Raw genomic sequence first — 26,923 nt, forward strand, 5'->3', positions numbered from 1 at the left:
AGGAGAGAGAGCTCTATGAGTCCTCGACCCCAAGAGAGAGAGCTCAGTGAGACCACGACCCCAGGAGAGAGCTCAATGAGACCACGACCCCAGGAGAGAGAGCTCAGTGAGACCACGACCCCAGGAGAGAGCTCAATGAGACCACGACCCCAGGAGAGAGAGCTCAGTGAGACCACGACCCCAGGAGAGAGCTCAATGAGACCACGACCCCAGGAGAGAGCTCAATGAGACCACGACCCCAGAAGAGAGAGCTCAATAAGACTACGACCCCCAGGAGAGAGCTCAATGAGACTACGACCCCAGAAGAGAGAACTCAATAAGACTACGACCCCCAGGAGAGAGCTCAATGAGACTACGACCCCAGAAGAGAGAACTCAATAAGACTACGACCCCCAGGAGAGAGCTCAATGAGACTACGACCCCAGGAGAGAGAGCTCAATGAGACCACGACCCCAGGAGAGAGCTCAATGAGACTACGACCCCAGGAGAGAGCTCAGTGAGACCACGACCCCAGAAGAGAGAGCTCAATGAGACTACGACCCCAGGAGAGAGCTCAATAAGACTACGACCCCCAGGAGAGAGCTCAATAAGACTACGACCCCCAGGAGAGAGCTCAATGAGACCACGACCCCAGAAGAGACAGCTCAATAAGACTACAACCCCAGGAGAGAGCTCAGTGAGACTACGACCCCAGAAGAGAGAGCTCAATAAGACCACGACCCCAGGAGAGAGCTCAATGAACCACAGTTTCAGTGAATAATTTGTGAAACTTCTCAGACAACATGTCAGTGAACCCACGAGAACATGACGTGAATATCAGACGTGACCCGATACTCACACTTAATGGCCAGACGTAAGGGAACTCAATTTCAACCCCCCCCCCCCCACCCCCCACCCCTCACCCCCCACCCCCACCCCCCCTTAAGGATTGAGCATCAGTGCGTTCCGGCATTTGAGTACCGTATGGAAGTACTCTTTATACAATGGCCCAGATGGTAAATGGTTGGCATATAGAAGGGGAAACCATCAACTGAGACGACCTGTCAAAGATACCATCCATGTGAGATGTAACTCAGGGGAAAGTCCCTGAGAGGAGGGGAAAGTCCCTGATAGCAGAGGAAAGTCCCTGATAGCATTGGGGAAACTCCCTGAAAGCAGGGGAAAGTCCCTGATAGCAGGGGGGGGAAAGTCCCTGAGAGGAGGGGAAAGTCCCTGATAGCAGAGGAAAGTCCCTGATAGCAGGGGAAAGTCCCTGATAGCAGGGGAAAGTCCCTGATAGCAGGGGAAAGTCCCTGATAGCAGGGGAAAGTCCCTGATAGCAGGGGAAAGTACCTGATAGCAGGGGAAAGTACCTGATAGCAGGGGAAAGTCCCTGATAGCAGGGGAAAGTACCTGATAGCAGGGGAAAGTCCCTGATAGCAGGGGGAAAGTCCCTAATAGCAGGGGGGAAAGTACCTGATAGCAGGGAAAAGTCCCTGATAGCAAGGGAAAGTCCCTGATAGCAGGGGAAAGTCCCTGATAGCAAGGGAAAGTCCCTGATAGCAGGGGAAAGTCCCTGATAGCAGGGGAAAGTCCCTGATTGCAGGGGGAAAGTCCCTAATAGCAGGGGGGAAAGTACCTGATAGCAGGGAAAAGTCCCTGATAGCAAGGGAAAGTCTCTGATAGTAGCGGAAACTCCCTGATAGCAGGGGAAACTCCCTGATAGCAGCGGAAAGTGCCTGATAGCAGGGAAAAGACCCTGAAAGCAGGGGAAAGTCCCTAAAAAGCAGGGTAAAGCAGGAAATGATGGACCTCTTCGGCGAGAAACACTCTGAGACCGCTGGAAAAATTTATCCCTCTCCAGTGGAAGAAGAATGAAAAACAAAGATCAAGTTCCAGGTTTAAGCTATGGATGTAGGATATCTTGAGATCTTGAGGTTATCTTGAGATGATTTCGGGGCTTTGAGTGTCCCCGCGGCCCGGTCCTCGACCAGGCCTCCACCCCCAGGAAGCAGCCCGTGACAGCTGACTAACACCCAGGTACCTATTTTACTGCTAGGTAACAGGGGCATAGGGTGAAAGAAACTCTGCCCATTGTTTCCCGCCGGCGCCTGGGATCGAACCCAGGACCACAGGATCACAAGTCCCGCGTGCTGTCCGCACGGCCGACCGGCTCCCCGGTACAGGATAGCAAGGCATGGAAAATTACGAGAACCTAAGAAGAGTATATCTGGCCACAGGAACGAGTATACTCGGCCCAATGATTGAGTATACCCGGCCCTATGATTGAGTATACTCAGCCCAATGAGTATACCTGGCCCTATGATTGAGTATACCCGTCCCTATGACTGGGTATACCAGGCCCTATGACTGGGTATACCAGGCCCTATGACTGGGTATACCCGGCCCTATGACTGGGTATACCCGGCCCTATGACTGGGTATACCCGGCCCTATGACTGGGTATACCCGGCCCCAGGAACGAGAATACTCGACCCATAATCATGTATACCTGGCCACAAGATCGAGTTCACCCAGATCAAGGATCGAATATATCTGGATCCGGGATCAAGTATAAGCGGCACCAAGATCGAGTATACCCGGCTCCAGGAACGAGTATACCGGGCCCCAAGATGGAGTATATCCGGCCCCTGGATTGTTGTATACACGGTCACGTTAGCAAATACACCAAGCCTCATGATCAAGCATACCAATCCCCACCATCGAGTATACCCTACAATCGAGTACATCCGGTTCGAGGATCGAGTATACTAAGGTCAAATATACCCGGCTTGAAGATCGTGCATACCCAGCCCAAGCTGGCACCGGGTACATACATTTCCTGAAGTAGCTTAAGTGGTCAGAGGGTAAACAGATCATGAAAGGAACAGTAATGGATGCCGTAAACAGCCAGCAGGTGTGAAAAGTGCGAGGCAGGAACAGGAGGGGAAGAAGTCAGTTATAATCTGTCAGAGCCAGAGGGGAACACAAGGTAAAGGAGAAGAGAAGGTGATCAGGAAAAAGATTTCAAGACTTCTCACGAAAATATAGGCTCGAGAGGCCACCAAGAGAATTGAGCATTACTGTTGGCTTGGTAAGTTCCAAATATGGAGGAATCGACCAGTGAGAGTAATCTTTCGGACCACCAGTGCACCAGTGAAATATATACTAGCTGGAAAGTCAAAATTGAGTGGCAGAGGGACTTTTAATATGGAATATATTAGCCAAGATATTTCAAAGGGGTACCTTGATTGTACTTTGATAGGGTTCTGGGAGATCAAAGTTTCTACTCCCCAAGCCCGGCCCGAGGCCAGCCTTGACTTGTGAGATCTTGGTTCAACAGGCTGTTGCTTGGAGTGGCCCGCAGGCCCACGTATCCACTACAGCCCGATTGGTGCAACACTTCTTGAAGAAACTATCCAGTTTTCTCTTGAAGACATCCACTTTTGTTCCGGCAATATTTCTTATACTCGCTGGGAGAATGTTGAACAACCGCGGACCTCTGATGTTTATACAACGTGCTCTGATTGTCTGTGGCACCCCTGTTCTTCACTGGCTCCAGTCTGCATTTTCTTCCATATCGTTCACTCCAGTATGTTTTTATTTTGCTATGTAAATTTAGGAGCTGACCCTCCAGTATTTTCCATGTATACATTATTTGATGTCTCTCTCGTCTCCTTTGAAGAGAGTACATTTGGAGAACTTTTTAAGACGATCCCAATAGTTTAGGTGCTTCATTGTGTCTATGCATAAAGTATTTGTTCTCTGTATTTCCCTCTATATCAGCAGTCTCTTCTGCTCTGAAGGGGGACGTGAGTACTAAGCAGTACTCAAGCCGGGACAGCACAAGTGACTTGAAGAGTATAACCATTGTGATGGGATCTCTGGATTTGAAAGTTCTCGTAATCCATCATATAATTTTTCTGGCTGACACAATTTTTTGCTTGGTTATGCTCCCTTAACGTTAGGTCGTCAGGCATCAATATTCTCAGATTCTTTACATGCTGCTTTCCTACTATGGGCAGATTTTATTTTGTTTTGAACCCTGTATTTTTTAATTAATTTTTTTTATTAATATTGTATTTTAATTTTGCTTAAGGTCCTCATTTTTACCGTACCTAAGTTCCTCGAATTTATTACTGTTAAACAGCATGTTATTTTCTGCTGTCCAATTTAAGTTTATTAATATCTGCTCGTAGTTTTTAATGTCTACAACATAAGTAATTTTCATGAAGATTTGATTTCCATGCTGGGTGATGAGACATGGAGAACAAAACTAGTAGATACAGCAGATAATCACTTCTTGAAACAACATACAACAGAACCAACAAGAGTAAGGGGAGATGACCACCAACTGCACTAGACTTAGTGTTTATCCAAAATGAAACAGATGTGGAGAAGATAGAGTATGAGATGCCTCGAGGGGCAAGTGACCACTGCATTATCATGCTTTAATACATAATGGAGCTAAAGGAACTGGCTAGACCAGGAAACACCCAAAGGAATATGGGGAGAAGGGAGAGACTACCGACTGTGATGGGAGCGAGGGAGAGGCGGGTATAGACCTTAAGACCATAGATATAAGCCATTAGTGGAAGTGTTCTCTGTCAGCAGTCAAGTACCTGCTGTGTCTGCCGAGAGAGACCCCAAGGAGGGTCCGGTAAATACTCGTTGGACTAACTGAGAAGCAAAGTAAGGCGAGGTCGTTAACAATTATGACTAGAGACACGAAGAAAACCTGGCAGAAAATCGTATAAAATTGGAGAATATTTCTCAGAGCAAAGACCGAGATGAGAGAACCTTTGGTCTCGATACAAAGACCGACGCCCCGGAGAATGATGTAGCAAAGACAAAGATATAATATCCGGTGCGTCCTCTAATAACACAGTGATTGACCAAGTCTTGTAGAGGCCAGGGAGTCATGCGAATGCGAATCATGTCAAAGACACAATTGTCCAGATCGCGTGACCCCAGACTATACGTATACGTATAGATACGTAGCGTATCTAAGTGGCACTGTGAACGTTTGTGCCTCCATCGGTACTAAGATAAGGCGCCGCGTCCTCTATTGGAACGAGATTGTCGAAGTCCGAGAGGTACAGAGGGAATAATTTAGTTTTAAGATAATAAAAGTAATGTAATCTGAGATTTCCTGGAACAGAAGAGTCTACATAATCACAGAATCACATCTAGTTCCTGGACCGTCGCTGGAATTATTAAAATGTGAGAGGAAAAGATCCTGTGATTTTCCAGTGGAAAAAAACTGGCGTCTTGAGGAGATTCACAGAAGGAAATGAGTGAGTGTGTGGCAGTGAGTAAGTGTGTGGCTCATCTGAGCCTCTGATGAGTCACCTGAAAAGGAGAGACGTAACCCCTGACTCACCTAAGAACCCCGTGACTGACCTGACCATTCGAGGACTCAACCTGCCGGCCGGTGACTCACCTGAGGAAGGGCCTGGAGGTGTGGTTGAGGTACCAGAGGACCAGGTTGAGGGTGTCGTCGACGTAGTGTGGTTGGCGACACGGTAGTCTGGCCGTGTCACCTCGCCCGACGGTCACACCCACCAGAGGACCTGTCACAGGAAGAGTGAGAGTCAGTCAAGGTGAGAAAGACAGGTTTTCCGACTCATGAGAGTCGGAAAAAATAATGAAGAGAAAGTGAGAGAGTAAAAATACACAAAATGGGACTCATTCAGGAGAGAGAGAGAGAGAGAGAGAGAGAGAGAGAGAGAGAGAGAGAGAGAGAGAGAGAGAGAGAGAGAGAGAGAGAGAGAGAGAGAGAGAGAGAGAACAAGCGTAAAAAGAGGAATGAAAGGATTAAATACCACGACAAATGTAATCATCTAGAATTTACAATTTATATAGTTAATGATCTCTCAAACCTGTTAAAATTTAAATAAGATAAAACCAATTTCCTGGACAATAAAACACTAATATAACTAATAATAATAATAATAATAATAATAATAATAATAATAATAATAATTAAAAGTTGTAAAAATAAGGTGGACATCACATGATGCCTTTTTAGAAGAACAAGAATCAGGAGCGCTGCCCTGGAAACACAAACCGAAACTGTCTCTATTTTCCGCTTGTTACAACTTGTAATAAAGTTGTTACATTTTGGCTTAACGTGTTTATGACGTATTAGAACGTTGTTACAACTTGCTATATTGGTTGTTATAACTGGTTAGGAAGGGTTAAAACTTGTTCGAACGTTGTACCAACGTCGTAGTTTCGATGTGTGTTTGGTGGGTGCAGATCTCACTCTACTGATTTTGTCAACTATGGAATATCTTGTTAACATTTTGTAGTTGTATAAAACCTACTGTATCTTCACCCCTAGTCCTCATACCCTTGGTACTTGTCCTCATACCCTTGGTACTTGTCCTCATACCCTTGGTACTTGTCCTCATACCCTTGGTACTTGTCCTCATACCCTTGGTACTTGTCCTCATACCCTTGGTACTTGTCCTCATACCCTTGGTACTTGTCCTCATACCCCAGGTACTTGTCCTCATACCCCAGGTACTTGTCCTCATACCCTTGGTACTTGTCCTCATACCCTTGGTACTTGTCCTCATACCCTTGGTACTTGTCCTCATACCCTTGGTACTTGTCCTCATACCCCAGGTACTTGTCCTCATACCCCAGGTACTTGTCCTCATACCCTTGGTACTTGTCCTCATACCCTTGGTACTTGTCCTCATACCCTTGGTACTTGTCCTCATACCCTTGGTACTTGTCCTCATACCCTTGGTACTTGTCCTCATACCCTTGGTACTTGTCCTCATACCCTTGGTACTTGTCCTCATACCCTTGGTACTTGTCCTCATACCCTTGGTACTTGTCCTCATACCCTTGGTACTTGTCCTCATACCCTTGGTACTTGTCCTCATACCCTTGGTACTTGTCCTCATACCCTTGGTACTTGTCCTCATACCCTTGGTACTTGTCCTCATACCCTTGGTACTTGTCCTCATACCCTTGGTACTTGTCCTCATACCCCAGGTACTTGTCCTCATACCCCAGGTACTTGTCCTCATACCCCAGGTACTTGTCCTCATACCCCAGGTACTTGTCCTCATACCCCAGGTACTTGTCCTCATACCCTTGGTACTTGTCCTCATACCCTTGGTACTTGTCCTCATACCCTTGGTACTTGTCCTCATACCCTTGGTACTTGTCCTCATACCCTTGGTACTTGTCCTCATACCCTTGGTACTTGTCCTCATACCCCAGGTACTTGTCCTCATACCCCAGGTACTTGTCCTCATACCCTTGGTACTTGTCCTCATACCCTTGGTACTTGTCCTCATACCCTTGGTACTTGTCCTCATACCCTTGGTACTTGTCCTCATACCCCAGGTACTTGTCCTCATACCCCAGGTACTTGTCCTCATACCCTTGGTACTTGTCCTCATACCCTTGGTACTTGTCCTCATACCCTTGGTACTTGTCCTCATACCCCTGGTACTTGTCCTCATACCCCAGGTACTTGTCCTCATACCCCAGGTACTTGTCCTCATACCCCAGGTACTTGTCCTCATACCCCAGGTACTTGTCCTCATACCCTTGGTACTTGTCCTCATACCCTTGGTACTTGTCCTCATACCCTTGGTACTTGTCCTCATACCCTTGGTACTTGTCCTCATACCCTTGGTACTTGTCCTCATACCCTTGGTACTTGTCCTCATACCCCAGGTACTTGTCCTCATACCCTTGGTACTTGTCCTCATACCCTTGGTACTTGTCCTCATACCCTTGGTACTTGTCCTCATACCCTTGGTACTTGTCCTCATACCCTTGGTACTTGTCCTCATACCCTTGGTACTTGTCCTCATACCCTTGGTACTTGTCCTCATACCCCAGGTACTTGTCCTCATACCCCAGGTACTTGTCCTCATACCCTTGGTACTTGTCCTCATACCCTTGGTACTTGTCCTCATACCCTTGGTACTTGTCCTCATACCCTTGGTACTTGTCCTCATACCCTTGGTACTTGTCCTCATACCCTTGGTACTTGTCCTCATACCCTTGGTACTTGTCCTCATACCCCAGGTACTTGTCCTCATACCCTTGGTACTTGTCCTCATACCCTTGGTACTTGTCCTCATACCCCAGGTACTTGTCCTCATACCCCAGGTACTTGTCCTCATACCCCAGGTACTTGTCCTCATACCCCAGGTACTTGTCCTCATACCCTTGGTACTTGTCCTCATACCCTTGGTACTTGTCCTCATACCCTTGGTACTTGTCCTCATACCCTTGGTACTTGTCCTCATACCCTTGGTACTTGTCCTCATACCCTTGGTACTTGTCCTCATACCCTTGGTACTTGTCCTCATACCCTTGGTACTTGTCATCATACCCCAGGTACTTGTCCTCATACCCCAGGTACTTGTCCTCATACCCTTGGTACTTGTCCTCATACCCCAGGTACTTGTCCTCATACCCTTGGTACTTGTCTTCATACCCTTGGTACTTGTCCTCATACCCCAGGTACTTGTCCTCATACCCTTGGTACTTGTCCTCATACCCTTGGTACTTGTCCTCATACCCTTGGTACTTGTCCTCATACCCTTGGTACTTGTCCTCATACCCTTGGTACTTGTCCTCATACCCTTGGTACTTGTCCTCATACCCTTGGTACTTGTCCTCATACCCTTGGTACTTGTCCTCATATCCCAGGTACTTGTCCTCATATCCCAGGTACTTGTCCTCATATCCCAGGTACTTGTCCTCATATCCCAGGTACTTGTCCTCATATCCCAGGTACTTGTCCTCATATCCCAGGTACTTGTCCTCATACCCCAGGTACTTGTCCTCATACCCCAGGTACTTGACCTCATATCCCAGGTATCTGTCCTCATACCCCAGGTACTTGTCCTCATATCCCAGGTACTTGTCCTCATATCCCAGGTACTTGTCCTCATATCCCAGGTATCTGTCCTCATACCCCAGGTACTTGTCCTCATACCCCAGGTACTTGTCCTCATATCCCAGGTATCTGTCCTCATACCCCAGGTACTTGTCCTCATACCCCAGGTACTTGTCCTCATATCCCAGGTATCTGTCCTCATACCCCAGGTACTTGTCCTCATATCCCAGGTACTTGTCCTCATATCCCAGGTACTTGTCCTCATACCCCAGGTACTTGTCCTCATACCCCAGGTACTTGTCCTCATACCCCAGGTACTTGTCCTCATATCCCAGGTACTTGTCCTCATATCCCAGGTACTTGTCCTCATATCCCAGGTACTTGTCCTCATATCCCAGGTACTTGTCCTCATATCCCAGGTATCTGTCCTCATACCCCAGGTACTTGTCCTCATATCCCAGGTACTTGTCCTCATATCCCAGGTATCTGTCCTCATACCCCAGGTACTTGTCCTCATATCCCAGGTACTTGTCCTCATATCCCAGGTACTTGTCCTCATATCCCAGGTACTTGTCCTCATACCCTTGGTACTTGTCCTCATACCCCAGGTACTTGTCCTCATACCCCAGGTACTTGTCCTCATACCCCAGGTACTTGTCCTCATACCCCAGGTACTTGTCCTCATATCCCAGGTACTTGTCCTCATACCCCAGGTACTTGTCCTCATACCCCAGGTACTTGTCCTCATACCCCAGGTACTTGTCCTCATACCCCAGGTACTTGTCCTCATACCCCAGGTACTTGTCCTCATATCCCAGGTACTTGTCCTCATACCCCAGGTACTTGTCCTCATACCCCAGGTACTTGTCCTCATACCCCAGGTACTTGTCCTCATACCCCAGGTACTTGTCCTCATACCCCAGGTACTTGTCCTCATACACCAGGTACTTGTCCTCATACACCAGGTACTTGTCCTCATACACCAGGTACTTGTCCTCATACCCCAGGTACTTGTCCTCATACCCCAGGTACTTGTCCTCATACCCAGGTACTTGTCCTCATATCCCAGGTATCTGTCCTCATAACCCTACTTGTATTTTTAATTTGTTAAGTATTCAATGAAAACCCTATTTTAACCGTTGAAGATCAACCTGTCCTCTTACAAATAACGTCGCTTTCCGCTCGTATGCGCAGACTAAAAAATCGACGTAACTCAAAATGAAATCGGCTCACGAAAGTGACGTACTGTCCCGTTTTCTGTTTTGGGTCCTCTGGCTTAGGCTGTTAGGAGAGGAAACTTTCAATTAACGGTTTTCATGACGTTTTGAAACCTTAGGAGAACTTCCTTCCCTCCTGACCTACCAGAGGAACCTTAACTTGGTGTTTTGAATAAATACATTGCCAAATTTAATTGGAAAATACATTTCCATTTTGAATTACGTCGATACTTGGCCGTAGCGCATACGTGCGAAAATCGACGTAATTTGTAAGAGGGCGGTACGTCACACTGGTATAAATAGTTAGAAAAAAGATGATTGTTAAAAGTAAGTTGGATTTAGTTGCAAGATCAAGTCTCGTGAGTCTTAGACATTAAGCTGTGGGAACTTAGACATTAAGTTGTGGGAACTTAGACATTAAGCAGAGAGGACTTGGGCATTAAGCTGTGGGAACTTAGACATTAAGTTGTGGGAACTTAGACATTAAGCTGTGGGAACTTAGACATTAAGCTGTGGGAACTTAGACATTAAGCAGAGAGGACTTGGGCATTAAGCTGTGATGACTTGGACATTATATAGAAATTTTCAAAGGTCTGCAGGAAATGTGTCGGATGTTTCCGGCTGTTGTTCACCTTTTTAGCTATAAAAAGAGTTGTATACGGGTTCGAACCTATGAGTGTTCCCAGACGCGCTCTAGTCAACTATACCACGACATGGTACAAGAATGGCAACCTGGAGGGCTACTGCACCCACAAGGGTCCCCAGGCTTCCACTGAAGCCTAACCGGGGTCTCAGAAAATTCCCCAGCCCCCCCCCCCCAAGCACTCGGGCTCTCTCAAAAAGCAGCTCTACCTCTGAGTAGAAGTAGAATTAGCTTCTACTTCAATGCACAGAGTAACATTAACATAATAATAATAATATCCTGGATGTGGATGTGTTCTGAATTAAAGAACAAATCCACGGGAGTAGAAATCCAGGTTGCAATTCTTTTACCATGTTGTGGTACAGTTGACGAGAGTGCGTATGGGAACATAGGTTCGAACCCTCATCACGGCTCCTATGGATTTGTTCTTTGATATATCACGTTAATGTGATTAATCTCCGAAATAATAATAATAATAATGTCCTATATGCGGATGTGTCCTGAATTAAAAAACACATATTTACAAAGCAAACAATTACATTACAAGTACGCCTTCTGTTATTTTTTTCTTCACATATGTTTTATGTTTTGTATTGACTTATATTTGGTTTTAATCTTGGTCACTTTTTTTATCTTAGTATCTCCAGGGACTGGAGATACTAAGATATCTCCCCCTGTCAGCTGTTTAGTGACGGTCTCTTTGTCACTTAGGCTTAAGAAGAAAATGTATATATGCTGGTTAGCATTCTAAATGTGTGGCCACGTCTGTGGTAGAAAACAATAATAATATAAAAAAACTTCCTAAGTCCTACCTCTCTCTCTCTCTCTCTCCCTCTCCCTCTCTCTCTCTCTCTCTCTCTCTCTCTCTCTCTCTCTCTCTCCCTCTCTCTCTCTCTCTCTCTCTCTCTCTCTCTCTCTCTCTCTCCCTACCTCTCTCTCTCTCTCTCTCTCTCTCTCTCTCTCTCTCTCTCTCTCTCTCTCTCTCTCTCTCTCTCTCTCTCCCTACCTCTCTCTCTCTCTCTCTCTCTCTCCCTCTCTCTCTCTCTCTCTCTCTCTCTCTCCCTCTCTCTCTCTCTCTCTCTCTCTCTCTCTCTCTCTCCCTACCTCTCTCTCTCTCTCTCTCTCTCTCTCTCTCTCTCTCCCTACCTCTCTCTCTCTCTCTCTCTCTCTCTCTCTCTCTCTCTCTCTCTCTCTCTCTCTCTCTCTCTCTCTCTCTCTCTCCCTACCTCTCTCTCTCTCTCTCTCTCTCTCTCTCTCTCTCTCTCTCTCTCTACCTCTCTCTCTCTCTCCCTACCTCTCTTCCTCTCTCTCTCTCTCCCTACCTCTCTTCCTCTCTCTCTCTCTCTCTCTCCCTACCTCTCTTCCTCTCATTCTTTCACCGTTCCGTCTGCTTCCTCTCTCTCTCTCTCTCTCTCTCTCTCTCTCTCTCTCTCTCTCTCTCTCTCTCTCTCTCTGTCTCTCTGTCTCTCTGTCTCTCTCTCTCTCTCTCTCTCTGTCTCTCTGTCTCTCTCTCTCTCTCTCTCTGTCTCTCTCTCTCTCTCTCTCTCTCTCTCTCTCCTTCATTCGGTCTTTACACCGGTTCTCCCTACCACCCCCTTCCACCGTTTCCTTCCTACTTGCATCTTTCCTTCCCTCCCTATTGGCCCCATTCTCAGTCCTCCCTCCCCCTGTGGGTTCCTCCCTCCCCCTGTGGGTTCCTCCCTCCTACTGTGCGGGTCCTCCCTCCCCCTGTGGGGGTCCTCCCTCCCCCAGTGGGTTCCTCCCTCCTACTGTGCGGGTCCTCCCTCCCCCTGTGGGTTCCTTCCGCCCCCTTTGGGTTCCTCCCTCCTCCTGTGGGTTCCTCCCTCTCCCAGTGGGGTCCTGCCTCCCCCTGTGGGTTCCTCCCTCCCCCTGTGGGTTCCTCCCTCCCCCTGTGGGGTCCTCCCTCCCCCTGTGGGTTCCTCCCTCCCCCTTTGGGTTCCTCCCTCCCCCTTTGGGTTCCTCCCTCCTCCTGTGGGTTCCTCCCTCCCCCTGTGGGGTCCTCCCTCTCCCTGTGGGTTCCTCCCTCTCCCTGTGGGTTCCTCCCTCCTCCTGTGGGTTCCTCCCTCCTCCTGTGGGGTCCTCCCTCCCTCTGTGGGTTCCTCCCTCCCCCTTTGGGTTACTCCCTCCCTCTGTGGGTTCCTCCCTCCCCCTGTGGGTTCCTCCCTCCCCCTGTGGGGTCCTCCCTCTCCCTGTGGGTTCCTCCCTCCCCCTTTGGGTTCCTCCCTCCCCCTTTGGGTTCCTCCCTCCTCCTGTGGGTTCCTCTCTCCCCCTGTGGGGTCCTCCCTCTCCCTGTGGGATCCTCCCTCCCCCTGTGGGTTCCTCCCTCCTGCTTTGGGTTCCTCCCTCCCCCTTTGGGTTCCTCCCTCCTCCTGTGGGTTCCTCCCTCCCCCTTTGGGTTCCTCCCTCCTCCTGTGGGTTCCTCCCTCCCCCTGTGGGGTCCTCCCTCTCCCTGTGGGTTCCTCCCTCCCCCTGTGGGGTCCTCCCTCTCCCTGTGGGGTCCTCCCTCCCCCTGTGGGGTTCCTCCCTCCCTCTGTGGGTTCCTCCCTCCCCCTTTGGGTTCCTCCCTCCCCCTTTGGGTTCCTCCCTCCTCCTGTGGGTTCCTCCCTCCCCCTGTGGGGTCCTCCCTCTCCCTGTGGGTTCCTCCCTCCCCCTGTGGGGTCCTCCCTCTCCCTGTGGGGTCCTCCCTCCCCCTGTGGGGTTCCTCCCTCCCTCTGTGGGTTCCTCCCTCCCCCTTTGGGTTCCTCCCTCCCCCTTTGGGTTCCTCCCTCTCCCTGTGGGTTCCTCCCTCCCCCTGTGGGTTCCTCCCTCCTCCTGTGGGTTCCTCTCCTCCCTGTGGGGTCCTCCCTCCCCCTGTGGGGGTCCTCCCTCCCCCTGTGGGGGTCCTCCCTCCCCCTGTGTGGTTCCTGCCTCCCCCTTTTAGGGTTCTCCCTCCCCCTGTGGGTTCCTCCCTCCCCCTGTGGGGTTCCTCCCTCCCCCTGAGGGGTTCCTCCCTCCCCCCTGTGGATTCCTCCCTCCCCGCTGTGTGTTCCTCCCTCCCCCTTGTGGGTTCCTCCCTCCCCCTTGTGGGTTCCTCCCTCCCCCTGTGGGTTCCTTTCTCCCCCTGTGGGTTCCCCCCTCCCACCTGTGGGGGTCCTCCCTCCCCCTGTGGGGGTCCTCCCTCCCCCTGTGGCCACAGCATCCCTACTGAGATAGTTATTGCCTCCTGCAACATCCTTAATTACACGTCAATACAGCTCATGACCGACAGACATATATTAATTTACAATGTTTTTGTTTCTGTCGTGAAATAAATATCAAGGTATCTATATGGACAGATTGTTGAGGTGATTGGGCTTAAGTGATATATTATTTGAGGCGAGTTTGGGAGAGTTTGTTTATTGTTGTTTGTAAGGTAATGTAGGACAAAATATATTAAGTTACGCCAACTGCTGTCTCCCTCATTCCTTCTTTATTCACATCTCCCCTCTCCTCCCTCTGTTCATTCACATCTCCCCTCTCCTCCCTCTGTTCATTCACATCTCCCCTCTCCTCCCTCTGTTCATTCACATCTCCCCTCTCCTCCCTCTGTTCATTCACATCTCCCCTCTCCTCCCTCTGTTCATTCACATCTCCCCTCTCCTCCCTCTGTTCATTCACATCTCTTCCATCCCATCTTTTTTCCCATCCCTCCTCCAGTCTTCCAGTCCTTCTCCTACGAACGTAGGAGAAGGTAATCAAACAGTGAATGTGTTTGTTTACACAGAATAATGTTAATTCTGTTCGGCGTGCGACTGTTAATAACGCAGTTACAGCTGAGGTTGTTGAGAGCCGTGTGAGAGTGCGTATGCGTTCACATACATGCGCTAAGAAATCAACCCGTCCTCGACTCAAGTCCATTACATCCAGCGGTCAACCCCACAGACGCATTCATAAATTTTAATATGCTGTTCATTCAAAACGGGAATTTTCTCAAGTATAAATTAATATTATAATATATTAGCATATTGTGCATATATAGGCATAGGTTAGGTTAGGTGTTTAGGTTCTGTTGACGATTATTTGTATTTGTAGTATGTGGGTGAAGCATTTATAGCGTTGTGATTCGAACAAAATTAGTCAGTGAAGCACTTGTTCCGGATATGTTCGAACGTCAGCAGTTGTGAGTCGTGTGTAAACCGCTTTTCATTCATAAACAGGGGGTTTGGTGGGTGCATGGAATCACTTTTGGGTCTTTGTTTGGAGGACGGGCTGAAGAAATGTGCTCGTAAGTAGAGACTCAGCTCCAGACCCCCGATTTCCAGGAGCCCGAGATCTACTGCAATGTCGACCTTGTGTTCTGATTAGTCTCATTAGTTTTCCATCGTCCACGTCGACATGTGCGATTACTCTTCCTTAGTTTAATCATTATCTTATCAGGAACAGTACGGGGTATTAGTAATAATCACTGTTAATTCTCTTCATTTTCTCGCTTCATGCAGGTCGGCGTTCAATCCCCGACCGTCCAAGTTGATTGGCACCATTCCTTTCCCCCGTCCCATCCCAAATCCTTATCCTGACCCCTTCCCAGTGCTATATAGTCGTGATGGCTTGGCGCTTCCTCCTGATAGTTCCCCTTCTCTTCATTTTTCTCTCATCTCTCTCCCTATTATTCTCCAACAGCTGTTAGTTAGGTATTCTCTTGCCTAGCTCATTACCCATCTTGTTCTTTACGAGTGAATATGAATGTCTTGCGTGGAACACTGACGAAGGCATTCTGCTACTCAAAGAGATACTAACTTCTTAGAATAGGATCATTCAAAGGTAAAACTTGCCTACCTAAAGTGCATAACCTTGGGAAAGGGGAGAAATAAAACCCAAGTTCTTCAGACCTTTCTGGTAAGATCACAGATGAAAGATGGCTGGGAAAACATGGGCTGTTTTGTTTCTTATATATATTTTCTACCATAGATGTGGTTGCTTTGTAACATTTACAGTGATAACTAGCATATTTACATTTATTTTGTCCTCCATGACAGTGTTATCTTATCTTGAGGTTATCTTGAGATGATTTCTGGGCTTTTATTAGTGTCCCCGCGGCCCGGTCCTCGACCAGGCCTCCACCCCCAGGAAGCAGCCCGTGACAGCTGACTAACACCCAGGTATCTATTTTACTGCTAGGTAACAGGGGCATAGGGTGAAAGAAACTCTGCCCAATGTTTCTCGCCGGCGCCTGGGATCGAACCCAGGACCACAGAATCACAAGTCCAGCGTGCTGTCCGCTCGGCCGACCGGCTCTCTGTGTTGGAGATCTTTTCTCCTACACATAGCGCGGAGGTCAATAATGGAGGGAGGGGGGGGGGGTGCTCGATTCCCCAAGGTGGATAAGGAGTTAAGGCCTGACTCCTCAAGGTGGATCAGCAGTGACCTTACTCCACAAGATGAATCAGCAGTGACCTGACTCCACAAGATGAATCAGCAGTGACCTGACTCCACAAGATGAATCAGCAGTGACCTGACTCCACAAGATGAATCAGCAGTGACCTGACTCCACAAGATGAATCAGCAGTGACCTGACTCCACAAGATGAATCAGCAGTGACCTGACTCCACAAGATGAATCAGCAGTGACTTGACTCCACAAGATGAATCAGCAGTGACCTGACTCCACAAGGTGGGTCAGCAGTGACTCTGACTCCACAAGATGAATCAGCAGTGACCTGACTCCACAAGGTGGATCAGCAGTGGCCTGACTCCACAAGGTGGATCAGCAATGACCTGACTCCACAAGGTGAATCAGCAGTGACCTGACTCCACAAGATGAATCAGCAGTGACCTGACTCCACAAGGTGGATCAGCAGTGACTCTGACTCCACAAGATGAATCAGCAGTGACCTGACTCCTCATGGTGGGTCAGCAGTGACCTGACTCCATAAGGTGGATCAGCAGTGACCTGACTCCATAAGGTGGATCAGCAGTGACCTGACTCCACAAGGTGGATCAGCAGTGACCTGACTCCACAAGGTGGATCAGCAGTGACTCTGACTCCACAAGATGAATCAGCAGTGACCTGACTCCTCATGGTGGATCAGCAGTGACCTGACTCCACAAGGTGGATCAGCAGTGACCTGACTCCACAAGGTGGATCAGCAGTGACCTGACTCCACAAGGTGGATCAGCAGTGACTCTGACTCCACAAGATGAATCAGCAGTGACCTGACTCCACAAGGTAGATCAGCAGTGACCTGACTCCACAAGGTAGATCAGCAGTGACCTGACTCCACAAGGTGGATCAGCAGTGACCTGACTCCACAAGGTGGATCAGCAGTGACCTGACTCCACAAGGTGGATCAGCAGTGACCTGACTCCACAAGGTAGATCAGCAGTGACCTGACTCCACAAGGTAGATCAGCAGTGACCTGACTCCACAAGGTGGATCAGCAGTGACCTGACTCCACAAGGTGGATCAGCAGTGACCTGACTCCACAAGGTAGATCAGCAGTGACCTGACTCCACAAGGTAGATCAGCAGTGACCTGACTCCACAAGGTGGATCAGCAGTGACCTGACTCCACAAGGTGGATCAGCAGTGACCTGACTCCACAAGGTGGATCAGCAGTGACCTGACTCCACAAGGTAGATCAGCAGTGACCTGACTCCACAAGGTAGATCAGCATTGACCTGACTCCACAAGGTAGATCAGCAGTGACCTGACTCCACAAGGTGGATCAGCAGTGACCTGACTCCACAAGGTGGATCAGCAGTGACCTGACTCCACAAGGTGGATCAGCAGTGACCTGACTCCACAAGGTGGATCAGCAGTGACCTGACTCCACAAGGTGGATCAGCAGTGACCTGACTCCACAAGGTGGATCAGCAGTGACCTGACTCCACAAGGTGGATCAGCAGTGACCTGACTCCACAAGGTGGATCAGCAGTGACCTGACTCCACAAGGTGGATCAGCAGTGACCTGACTCCACAAGGTAGATCAGCAGTGACCTGACTCCACAAGGTAGATCAGCAGTGACCTGACTCCACAAGGTGGATCAGCAGTGACCTGACTCCACAAGGTGGATCAGCAGTGACCTGACTCCACAAGGTAGATCAGCAGTGACCTGACTCCACAAGGTAGATCAGCAGTGACCTGACTCCACAAGGTGGATCAGCAGTGACCTGACTCCACAAGGTGGATCAGCAGTGACCTGACTCCACAAGGTGGATCAGCAGTGACCTGACTCCACAAGGTGGATCAGCAGTGACCTGACTCCACAAGGTGGATCAGCAGTGACCTGACTCCACAAGGTGGATCAGCAGTGACCTGACTCCACAAGGTAGATCAGCAGTGACCTGACTCCACAAGGTGGATCAGCAGTGACCTGACTCCACAAGGTAGATCAGCAGTGACCTGACTCCACAAGGTAGATCAGCAGTGACCTGACTCCACAAGGTAGATCAGCAGTGACCTGACTCCACAAGGTGGATCAGCAGTGACCTGACTCCACAAGGTGGATCAGCAGTGACCTGACTCCACAAGGTGGATCAGCAGTGACCTGACTCCTCATGGTGGGTCAGCAGTGACCTGACTCCACAAGGTGGATCAGCAGTGACCTGACTCCACAAGGTAGATCAGCAGTGACCTGACTCCACAAGGTAGATCAGCAGTGACCTGACTCCACAAGGTGGATCAGCAGTGACCTGACTCCACAAGGTAGATCAGCAGTGACCTGACTCCACAAGGTAGATCAGCAGTGACCTGACTCCACAAGGTAGATCAGCAGTGACCTGACTCCACAAGGTGGATCAGCAGTGACCTGACTCCACAAGGTGGATCAGCAGTGACCTGACTCCACAAGGTGGATCAGCAGTGACCTGACTCCTCATGGTGGGTCAGCAGTGACCTGACTCCACAAGGTGGATCAGCAGTGACCTGACTCCACAAGGTGGATCAGCAGTGACCTGACTCCACAAGGTAGATCAGCAGTGACCTGACTCCACAAGGTAGATCAGCAGTGACCTGACTCCACAAGGTAGATCAGCAGTGACCTGACTCCACAAGGTGGATCAGCAGTGACCTAAGAAGAAATAGTGAACAGTTGTCGTTCTTGAATTGATACAGACAAAAGCATTGCGGGTCGCTCGTGTCTGAAGCAATTGTTGAACTGTGTTTTGCTTTTTCTCTCGTTTTGTTTGATTACTTGATTCTTCACTAACATTTTGTCCTCCTGTGACCGTGTTGAAGCTTCGGTTCAGTTTGAACCGTGGATGGTCTCTCCCTCTCTCCCTCTCTCTCTCTCTCTCTCTCTCTCTCTCTCTCTCTCTCTCTCTCTCTCTCTCTCTCTCTCTCTCCCAATCGTTGTGACAGGCTGGTGTGCGTTTATGAGCATGTGTATTCACCTAGTTGTGCTTGCGGGGGTTGAGCTTTGGCTCTTTGGTCCCGCCTCTCAACTGTCAATCAACTGGTGTACAGACTCCTGAGCCTACTGGGCTCTATCATATCTACATTTGAAACTGTGTATGGAGTCAGCCTCCACCACATCACTTCCTAGTGCATTCCATTTGTCTACTACTCTGACACTGAAAAAGTTCTTTCTGACGTCTTTGTGGCTCATTTGGGTACTCAGTTTCCACCTGTGTCACCTTGATCGCGTACCACCAATGTTAAACAGTTTATCCTTATCTACCCAGTCAATTCCTCTGAGAATTTTGTAGGTAGTGATCATGTCTCTCCTTACTCTTCTGTCTTCTAGTCTCGTGAGGTGCATTTCACACGGCCTTTCCACGTAACTCATGCCTCTTAGTTCTGGGACTAGTCTAGTGGCATACCTCTGAACTTTTTCCAGCTTCGTCTTGTGCTTGACAAGGTACGGGCTCCATGCTGGGGCCGCATACTCCAGGATTGGTCTTACATATGTGGTATACAAGGTTCAGAATGATTTCTTACACAGGTTCCTGAAACTGTTCCTGAAAGATAAACTGTTTAACACGGGTGGTACGCGATCAAGGTGACACAGGTGGAAACTGAGTACCCAAATGAGCCACGAAGACGTTAGAAAAAGCTTTTTCAGTGTCAGAGTAGTTAACAGATGGAATGCATTAGACAGTGATGTGGTGGATGTTGACTCCATACACAGTTTCAAGTGTAGATATGATAGAGACCAGGAGGCTCAGGAATCTGTACACCAGTTGATTGATAGTTGAGAGGCGGGACCAAAGAGCCAGAGCTCAACCCCAGCAAGCACAATAAGGTTATCTTGAGATGATTTCGGGGCTTTTTTTAGTGTCCCGCGCGGCCCGGTCCTCGACCAGGCCTCCACCCTCAGGAAGCAGCCCGTGACAGCTGACTAACACCCAGGTACCTATTTTACTGCTAGGTAACAGGGGCATAGGGTGAAAGAAACTCTGCCCATTGTTTCTCGCCGGCTCCTGGGATCGAACCCAGGACCACAGGATCACAAGTCCAGCGTGCTGTCCGCTCGGCCGACCGGCTCCCTAGGTGAGTACATCACCAGGGTGACACCCATACCAGCTGTCTCACTTACTTTACCCATGTCCTGCTAGACGAACAGAGGCATCAGATGAAATAAACTCAGCCGAATGGTTCCTATCTCGGCCGGGGAAAAAAAAACCCGAGTCGGTGGATTATAAATCACGGGCGCTGACCACTCTGCTTCGGGGCGTGTGTACCTACCTATGAGTGCAGGCAGGAGGTCTAGCTCTTCAGACCCCGCCTATAACTCTTCCTCTACCCGTTGCTTAATAATAGCTTAACAGTTCTAACGAAGTTGTTGAAATGCTTGAAGTTGTAGGCGTAAATGTCTTCCATAACTTATTGACCATTTGTTAAGTCTATGTTCATACATTCGTTGGTCGTTCCGCTTACGTTCTCTTGTTCTATATTCTCTCAATTTTTGACAGGCTGGCTTAAAAATTCCCCCTCAGTATCTTGTAAGTTGCGATCATGTCCACTCTGTTTCTTCTCCCCCTCCATTGTTGTGAGGCCTGGTTATATAAACCTTTCCTCAATGATTATCCCTCTGAGCGCTGCCAGTTATTCTATTATATAATTTTCGGTACTTTATAAAATTGGGATTCATACTTCACCAGTTGTGGGCTACAGGCCGGAGTTGCATAATCAAGTTCCGGTCTGACATATGTTGTGTATAATTCCACCTGCAAGTTCCCTGTTTCAATATTTCTAACTGACGGTCTAGTGTTTACCAACACCCCAGATGCTGACAGTGTTACCAACACCCCAGATGCTGACAGTGTTACCAACACCCCAGATGCTGACAGTGTTACCAACACCCCAGATGCTGACAGTGTTACCAACACCCCAGATGCTGACAGTGTTACCAACACCCCATATCCTGACAGTGTTACCAACACCCCATATGCTGACAGTGTTACCAACACCCCAGATGCTGACAGTGTTACCAACACCCCAGATGCTGACAGTGTTACCAACACCCCAGATGCAGACAATGTTACCAACACCCAAGATGCAGACAATGTTACCAACACCCCAGATGCAGACAATGTTACCAACACCCCAGATGCAGACAATGTTACCAACACCCCAGATGCAGACAATGTTACCAACACCCTAGATGCTGACAGTGTTACCAACACCCTAGATGCTGACAGTGTTACCAACACCCTAGATGCAGACAATGTTAACAACACCCCAGATGCAGACAATGATACCAACACCCCAGATGCAGACAATGTTACCAACACCCTAGATGCTGACAGTGTTACCAACACCCTAGATGCTGACAGTGCTACCAACACCCTAGATGCAGACAATGTTAACAACACCCCAGATGCAGACAATGTTACCAACACCCCAGATGCAGACAATGTTACCAACACCCTAGATGCTGACAGTGTTACCAACACCCTAGATGCTGACAGTGCTACCAACACCCTAGATGCAGACAATGTTAACAACCCCCCAGATGCAGACAATGTTATACTTTATATTTGCACCTGGTTGGGAATTATGGTCACTTGTAAACCCTTTTCTCCATCCTACTCCTGGTCTGTTGCCATCCCATTATGGTGTAGATCAATGGTCTTCAACCTTTTTTAATGTCGTCCACTTCTAGTCGTGATTAAGTAGGAGCTGTCCACCCCCCACCCCAAAAAAGTGTCATTAAATCTCACGTTTTTAATTAAAATCTGTTTCATATCTCATTTCTATGACTATATAAACAGGAAAAACCAGTTTCTCTTAATTTTATATTTAAATTTTACATATTCATCCATATATTTGCACACCTCATCTCAAACTAAGAGGCTCAACATACACAAGATATCATTAAGCATGACATTTAGACGCATTTTCCTTCACTAAACCAAAATTGAAGACAATGTTGGTTATATTTGGTACGGTATCAATAATTAAACAAATAGTTATCCTTTACAAAAAAAATCAGTGGCGTGGCTGCTGTTGCACTTTATCTGCTATTAGGTTGAATCGAGGTGTCAGACGATTTTCAATTGCAACTCGCATGAGAGGATCCAAGTTTAGGATTGCGTTCCTTTTCTTTGTCTTCACCAAAACTAAACTAGAGAACCTTTGCTCACACAAATATGATGTTGGCACCTGTATAAATATGGCTATTGCCTGCTCAGCTAGATCCTTGTACTCTGGAACATAAGCAGGGTAACCCAGAAATCCATGGGATGGCTAAATGTCTTGAAAACTGTTTTTTGTGAATAATCCGCTCGAAGCTCCAAAAGGGCATCACAGTGATCAGTTCCTTCATCTGTGAAGGGATTAAGCATCCACATGTACAAGGTCAGCTGGTCATTCTCACTGTCTGGGAAATAGAAGTCAAGGTTTTCTTGCATTAAAGTCAGGTGTCTGATAAGTGTGACACATGTATCTCCAGTGTCTGCTGTGTTGCCTGCATACCATGTTCCCAGCCACATTCTCTCATAAATGAGTCAAATAATTCAAAATCAGAAAAGCATCTCTTCTCTACATTGCTTTTCCATTTTTTCACCTTCAGTTTAAATGCATTTATTTTCCCTATACTTGTAAAAAATATCCCCACTTTTGCCTTGCTGACTGATGTTTAGCTGATTCAGATGAACTCAGCCACCTGGTTCGTGACAGCCAATGGCGAGACAGTCCCTCGCGTGGTTGTACTATCGGGGTCTTGCGAGTAGGCGAGGTGGCAACCTCGATGTTACAATAGGTAAATATGTATTTGTAGTATGTATTTTAAGAAATATAGGAGAGAGAGAGAGAGAGTCTCTTGTATATTATACAGACACGTGCAGGTGAGGATCTCGTCCACCCAGTAGTCCATCCCTCACTTAATCTCGTCCACTATAACGTGGACTGTCCACCCAGGTTGAATAGCACTGGTGTAGATAACCCTCTCACCTCCATTCTCCCTTTCCTATCATCATTACGTTACACTTCATGGAATTGAATTCCGGCAACCATTTGTTTGCCGACACCTGGAGTTGTCAAGGTCCTGCAACTTCTTGCAGTACATCTTTGTTTTTATATTCCTCGTTTGCTTCACGTCGTCTGCACAAACATTGACATGTGCAACCTCACTCCCTCGGGTGGGTCATATGAACATCAATTATTAACAGCAATGGTCCCAGGACTGTGCCTTGAGCTGTCTAAGTCCGGTAGGTCTCACAGCTCTACGGTACATCTCATAGTGATCTGGACAGCAGCGGTTGTGAAACCTTGTTAGAAGCACATCTTGGCTCCCATCCATAGTATGCACCACCGCCATCCTTGAATGCCTGCTCCCCCCCCCACCTCCCACCTATCATTCATCAGAATTTTGAACGAGATGGAGAACCGTGTTAGACGACAGACAGACAGCCCCAAACAGTACTCCAGCATCCTCCTCCCTCCACAATGGTCGTGTGGCGAGGCTTGAGAGAGAGCAGGGCTCTCACCCTGCGTATATATCAAGCATATCCCACTCTCCATCACAATTCCAAGATAAAGCCAAGATGCCAAGACTCTGCAGATATCTATGCTTGAGGAATTTAAAATTTCACAATAGAAGCCAAGATTTCGTGATTACAGTTTTGAGGTTATTTCACAAATATATGATTTAAAATATTTTACTAATTAATACCTAAGTCCTCCAGTAAATTTTTGTTTTTTCATGTTGGAAAAAATCTTTGATGCACGGGGCTAGCTTCACACAAATTGGCAAGGGGAATGGTCTGGGGTATGGGATGAACATAGGCTTGTCGGGACCACTAGAATTCAAAATGAAAAAGCGTGCCAGGGTCACATTCCGACCCGCACCACGATTTTTGGCACTGGCTGAATAGAAGGATGTATATATATAGGTGAATAGATAGATATATAGATGGATGGATAGATAGATTAAAAACTGGATACATAAATGGATGGATAAATGGATAAATTTAAAAAGATAGATAGGTAGATGGATATATGGATGGATAAATGAGTAGATGGATGGATATAGGTGAGTGAATAGAAGGATAGATAGATGAATGAATAGATAGACAGGTGTGAGACAGACAGACAAGGCCGTCAACGCCTGGTTATACCCGCACCCCCGGGTATAATATAATCTAGAACAAGTCCTCATAGTGAAGACATTTATTCTTATATTCGGTGCCATTTTTCCACTAGACAAAGGGTCCCTACGGCAGTATATCCAGGGGCAGGTATACACACAGAGGCGGAATTATTACCATATTATATCGTGTCAATATACCGTTACCTAGGATTGTGGCATGCGGTTATACGCAGTGTCACTGGGCCATTTAATTCGGTGTCATAATTCCATTACATATGGTGTCATTGTGCCATTAAATATGGCGTCACTATGACATTAATTATAGTGTAAAAATGCCATATCACACTGTGTCAGTATCTTCATCGAGCCAGTGCCGCTGAAGGCACTGTGACGTTGTTCCTCTGTGGGGAAGGAACAACATCAAGTAGCTCAAACTGGTGCGGCCCCGGGAAAGTGCTCCTGCAGCCACCATTGTACATCAAATTGGACCTTATTTAACCATTTACCACAGCTCTAGCAGCCTTTAAGTATCCACCAGACTTTTTCCCCTAGGCTGTGTGAGGCAAAGGTCATGCTGGTGTCTTCGTTGGATCACAGAAAAAGACGAACCTGGAGTTGCAAGGAATTCCCAAAGAGAGTCACTTGAAAAAACAAAGCAGCTTGGAACAGCTTTGTCGCAGTGGTCCAGTGTTTCTTGGGCACCCACATGACCGAAAACTATGTAGTGCTTACTGAGAGACTGGTAGAGAACCTGCACAATGGGCTGTAGGATGTTCCTTCAATGTCCCGTTGATGATTATCTTGATAAATTAAAGAAAAACATTTGGGAGGGTTCCTGGAAGAAGAAGACGAGTCATTCCACCAGGATATACTGGACTTTTAAAGCCGCTGTCAAGGGCATTATAACGAGAAGAACATGATGGGGGACTACATTTGAGGGCTGATTCTTGAACGTGATTTACTGTATAATCTTAAATCTAAAAGAAAAACTACTCACTTGTAAATCGTTTTTAAACATTGTAATATATGCATGTTAATTTTGATTCACAGCTGATTTTATGACTTTATGGGAACGAAAAGATCCAAATTCGCTCGTTTTCTCACTGAAGGTAAGTAAATTTCCAAATATCAGTGACCAAATATCGGTCACAAAAGCAAAGTTTGAGGGAAAAATTTGGATTTTCTATTCTTTTTAAGCTTAAGCAATTAGTAAATAATTTGTTTATCCAGGAACAAAAATGGCATTATAATGTAATTCACAAAATAATGTAATAATTTGTTTTCTGAAAGGAATCACACGTCCAGTAAGTTCAATCATCTCAGGCTCACCCACTTACTTATCACTCTTCTCCAACTTATCCAGATAAACTTAGATGTTATGAAATACAACTCAAGAAGGATGTAGCTGCTGTAGCACGTCAGCAGGATATAATAAATGTAGCACTTCAGCTGGGAGAGTAGAGAGACTCCCAGCTGGATAAAACAACACGTCAGCTGGGAGAGCAGAGACACTCCCAGCTGGATAAAACAACACGTCAGCTGGGAGAGTAGAGACACTCCCAGCTGGATAAAACAACACGTCAGCTGGGAGAGCAGAGACACTCCCAGCTGGATACAACAACACGTCAGCTGGGAGAGCAGAGACACTCCCAGCTGGATACAACAACACGTCAGCTGGGAGAGCAGAGACACTCCCAGCTGGATAATTAGGATAATGAACCAACAACCGCCACAAAGAGACTCCTCACTGACAGGTATTTGAGCTCTATTGAAGTTTGATCTATGTTACATGAGCTTTGTGTTTAAAGTGATTTTGATCCAGAATGCCCCCAGAATCTAATGACAAAACACTTAGTTTTTCTAATAGTTATATATATATATATATTATATATATATATATATATATATATATATATATATATATATATATATATATATATATATATATATATTATTAAATATGACCGAAAAAGTAAGATTAATAATTCTAACACGAAATTTCTCTGAAGGAGGCATTTGAGCAGAATTCTGTGTGGCGTTTCACTTACGAGATGGAGAAGGATGGGAAGCTGCCCTTTCTAGATGTAACAGTCATGGAAAGGAGCGGAGTTTTCCACACTGCAGTCTACACTAAGGAAACAAACATAGGTATGTGCCTAAATGCCAACAGCGACTGCCCAGACAGGTACAAGAGGAGTGTTGTTAACGCATATGTCGACCGTGCTCTCAGCCACAGCTCAGAATGGAAGCAAGTCGACGAAGAACTCTGTAGGGTAAGGCAGGTCCTAGTCAACAACGGCTTCTCCAATGGTTTTGTGGAAGACATCATAAGAAGGAAAGTGAAACGCCAAACAACCTCTGAAGAGACAACTAACACAACACCTATACCCCTATTAGACTATTTTACAGAAACTTATTTTCCACAGCCCATAAAACAGAGGAAAGGGTCCTGAAAGATATTGTCAGTAGAAACGTTATCCCTACAGACAAAAATCAGAAGATACAACTGACAATTTACTATAAAACCAAAAAAACGGCCAGCCTACTCATGAGAAACTCTCCAGACACAAAGCAGAACGTTTTAAAAGAGACCAACTTCGTCTATGCCTTTAAATGCCCTCTTGGGGATTGTAAGCCTCAAAAAACTCAGTATATAGGCAAGACAACAACATCTCTTTCCAGGCGTTTAACGAT

General features: G+C 47.2%; 1 protein-coding gene across 1 annotated transcript in view; it reads right to left on the reverse strand.

The window, feature by feature from the left end:
- The window catches only part of LOC123745894 (uncharacterized), a 715,884-nt gene that overhangs the window by 377,660 nt on the left and 311,301 nt on the right, over positions 1-26,923 (reverse strand). The window contains exon 2 of the mRNA XM_069317722.1: positions 5,422-5,551. Within this exon, the coding sequence (XP_069173823.1) occupies positions 5,422-5,551 (130 nt within the window). The remainder of the gene's footprint in view (positions 1-5,421; positions 5,552-26,923) is intronic.

The sequence above is a fragment of the Procambarus clarkii genome, chromosome 88 (assembly GCF_040958095.1).
Source record: "Procambarus clarkii isolate CNS0578487 chromosome 88, FALCON_Pclarkii_2.0, whole genome shotgun sequence".
Lineage (NCBI taxonomy): Eukaryota > Metazoa > Arthropoda > Malacostraca > Decapoda > Cambaridae > Procambarus > Procambarus clarkii.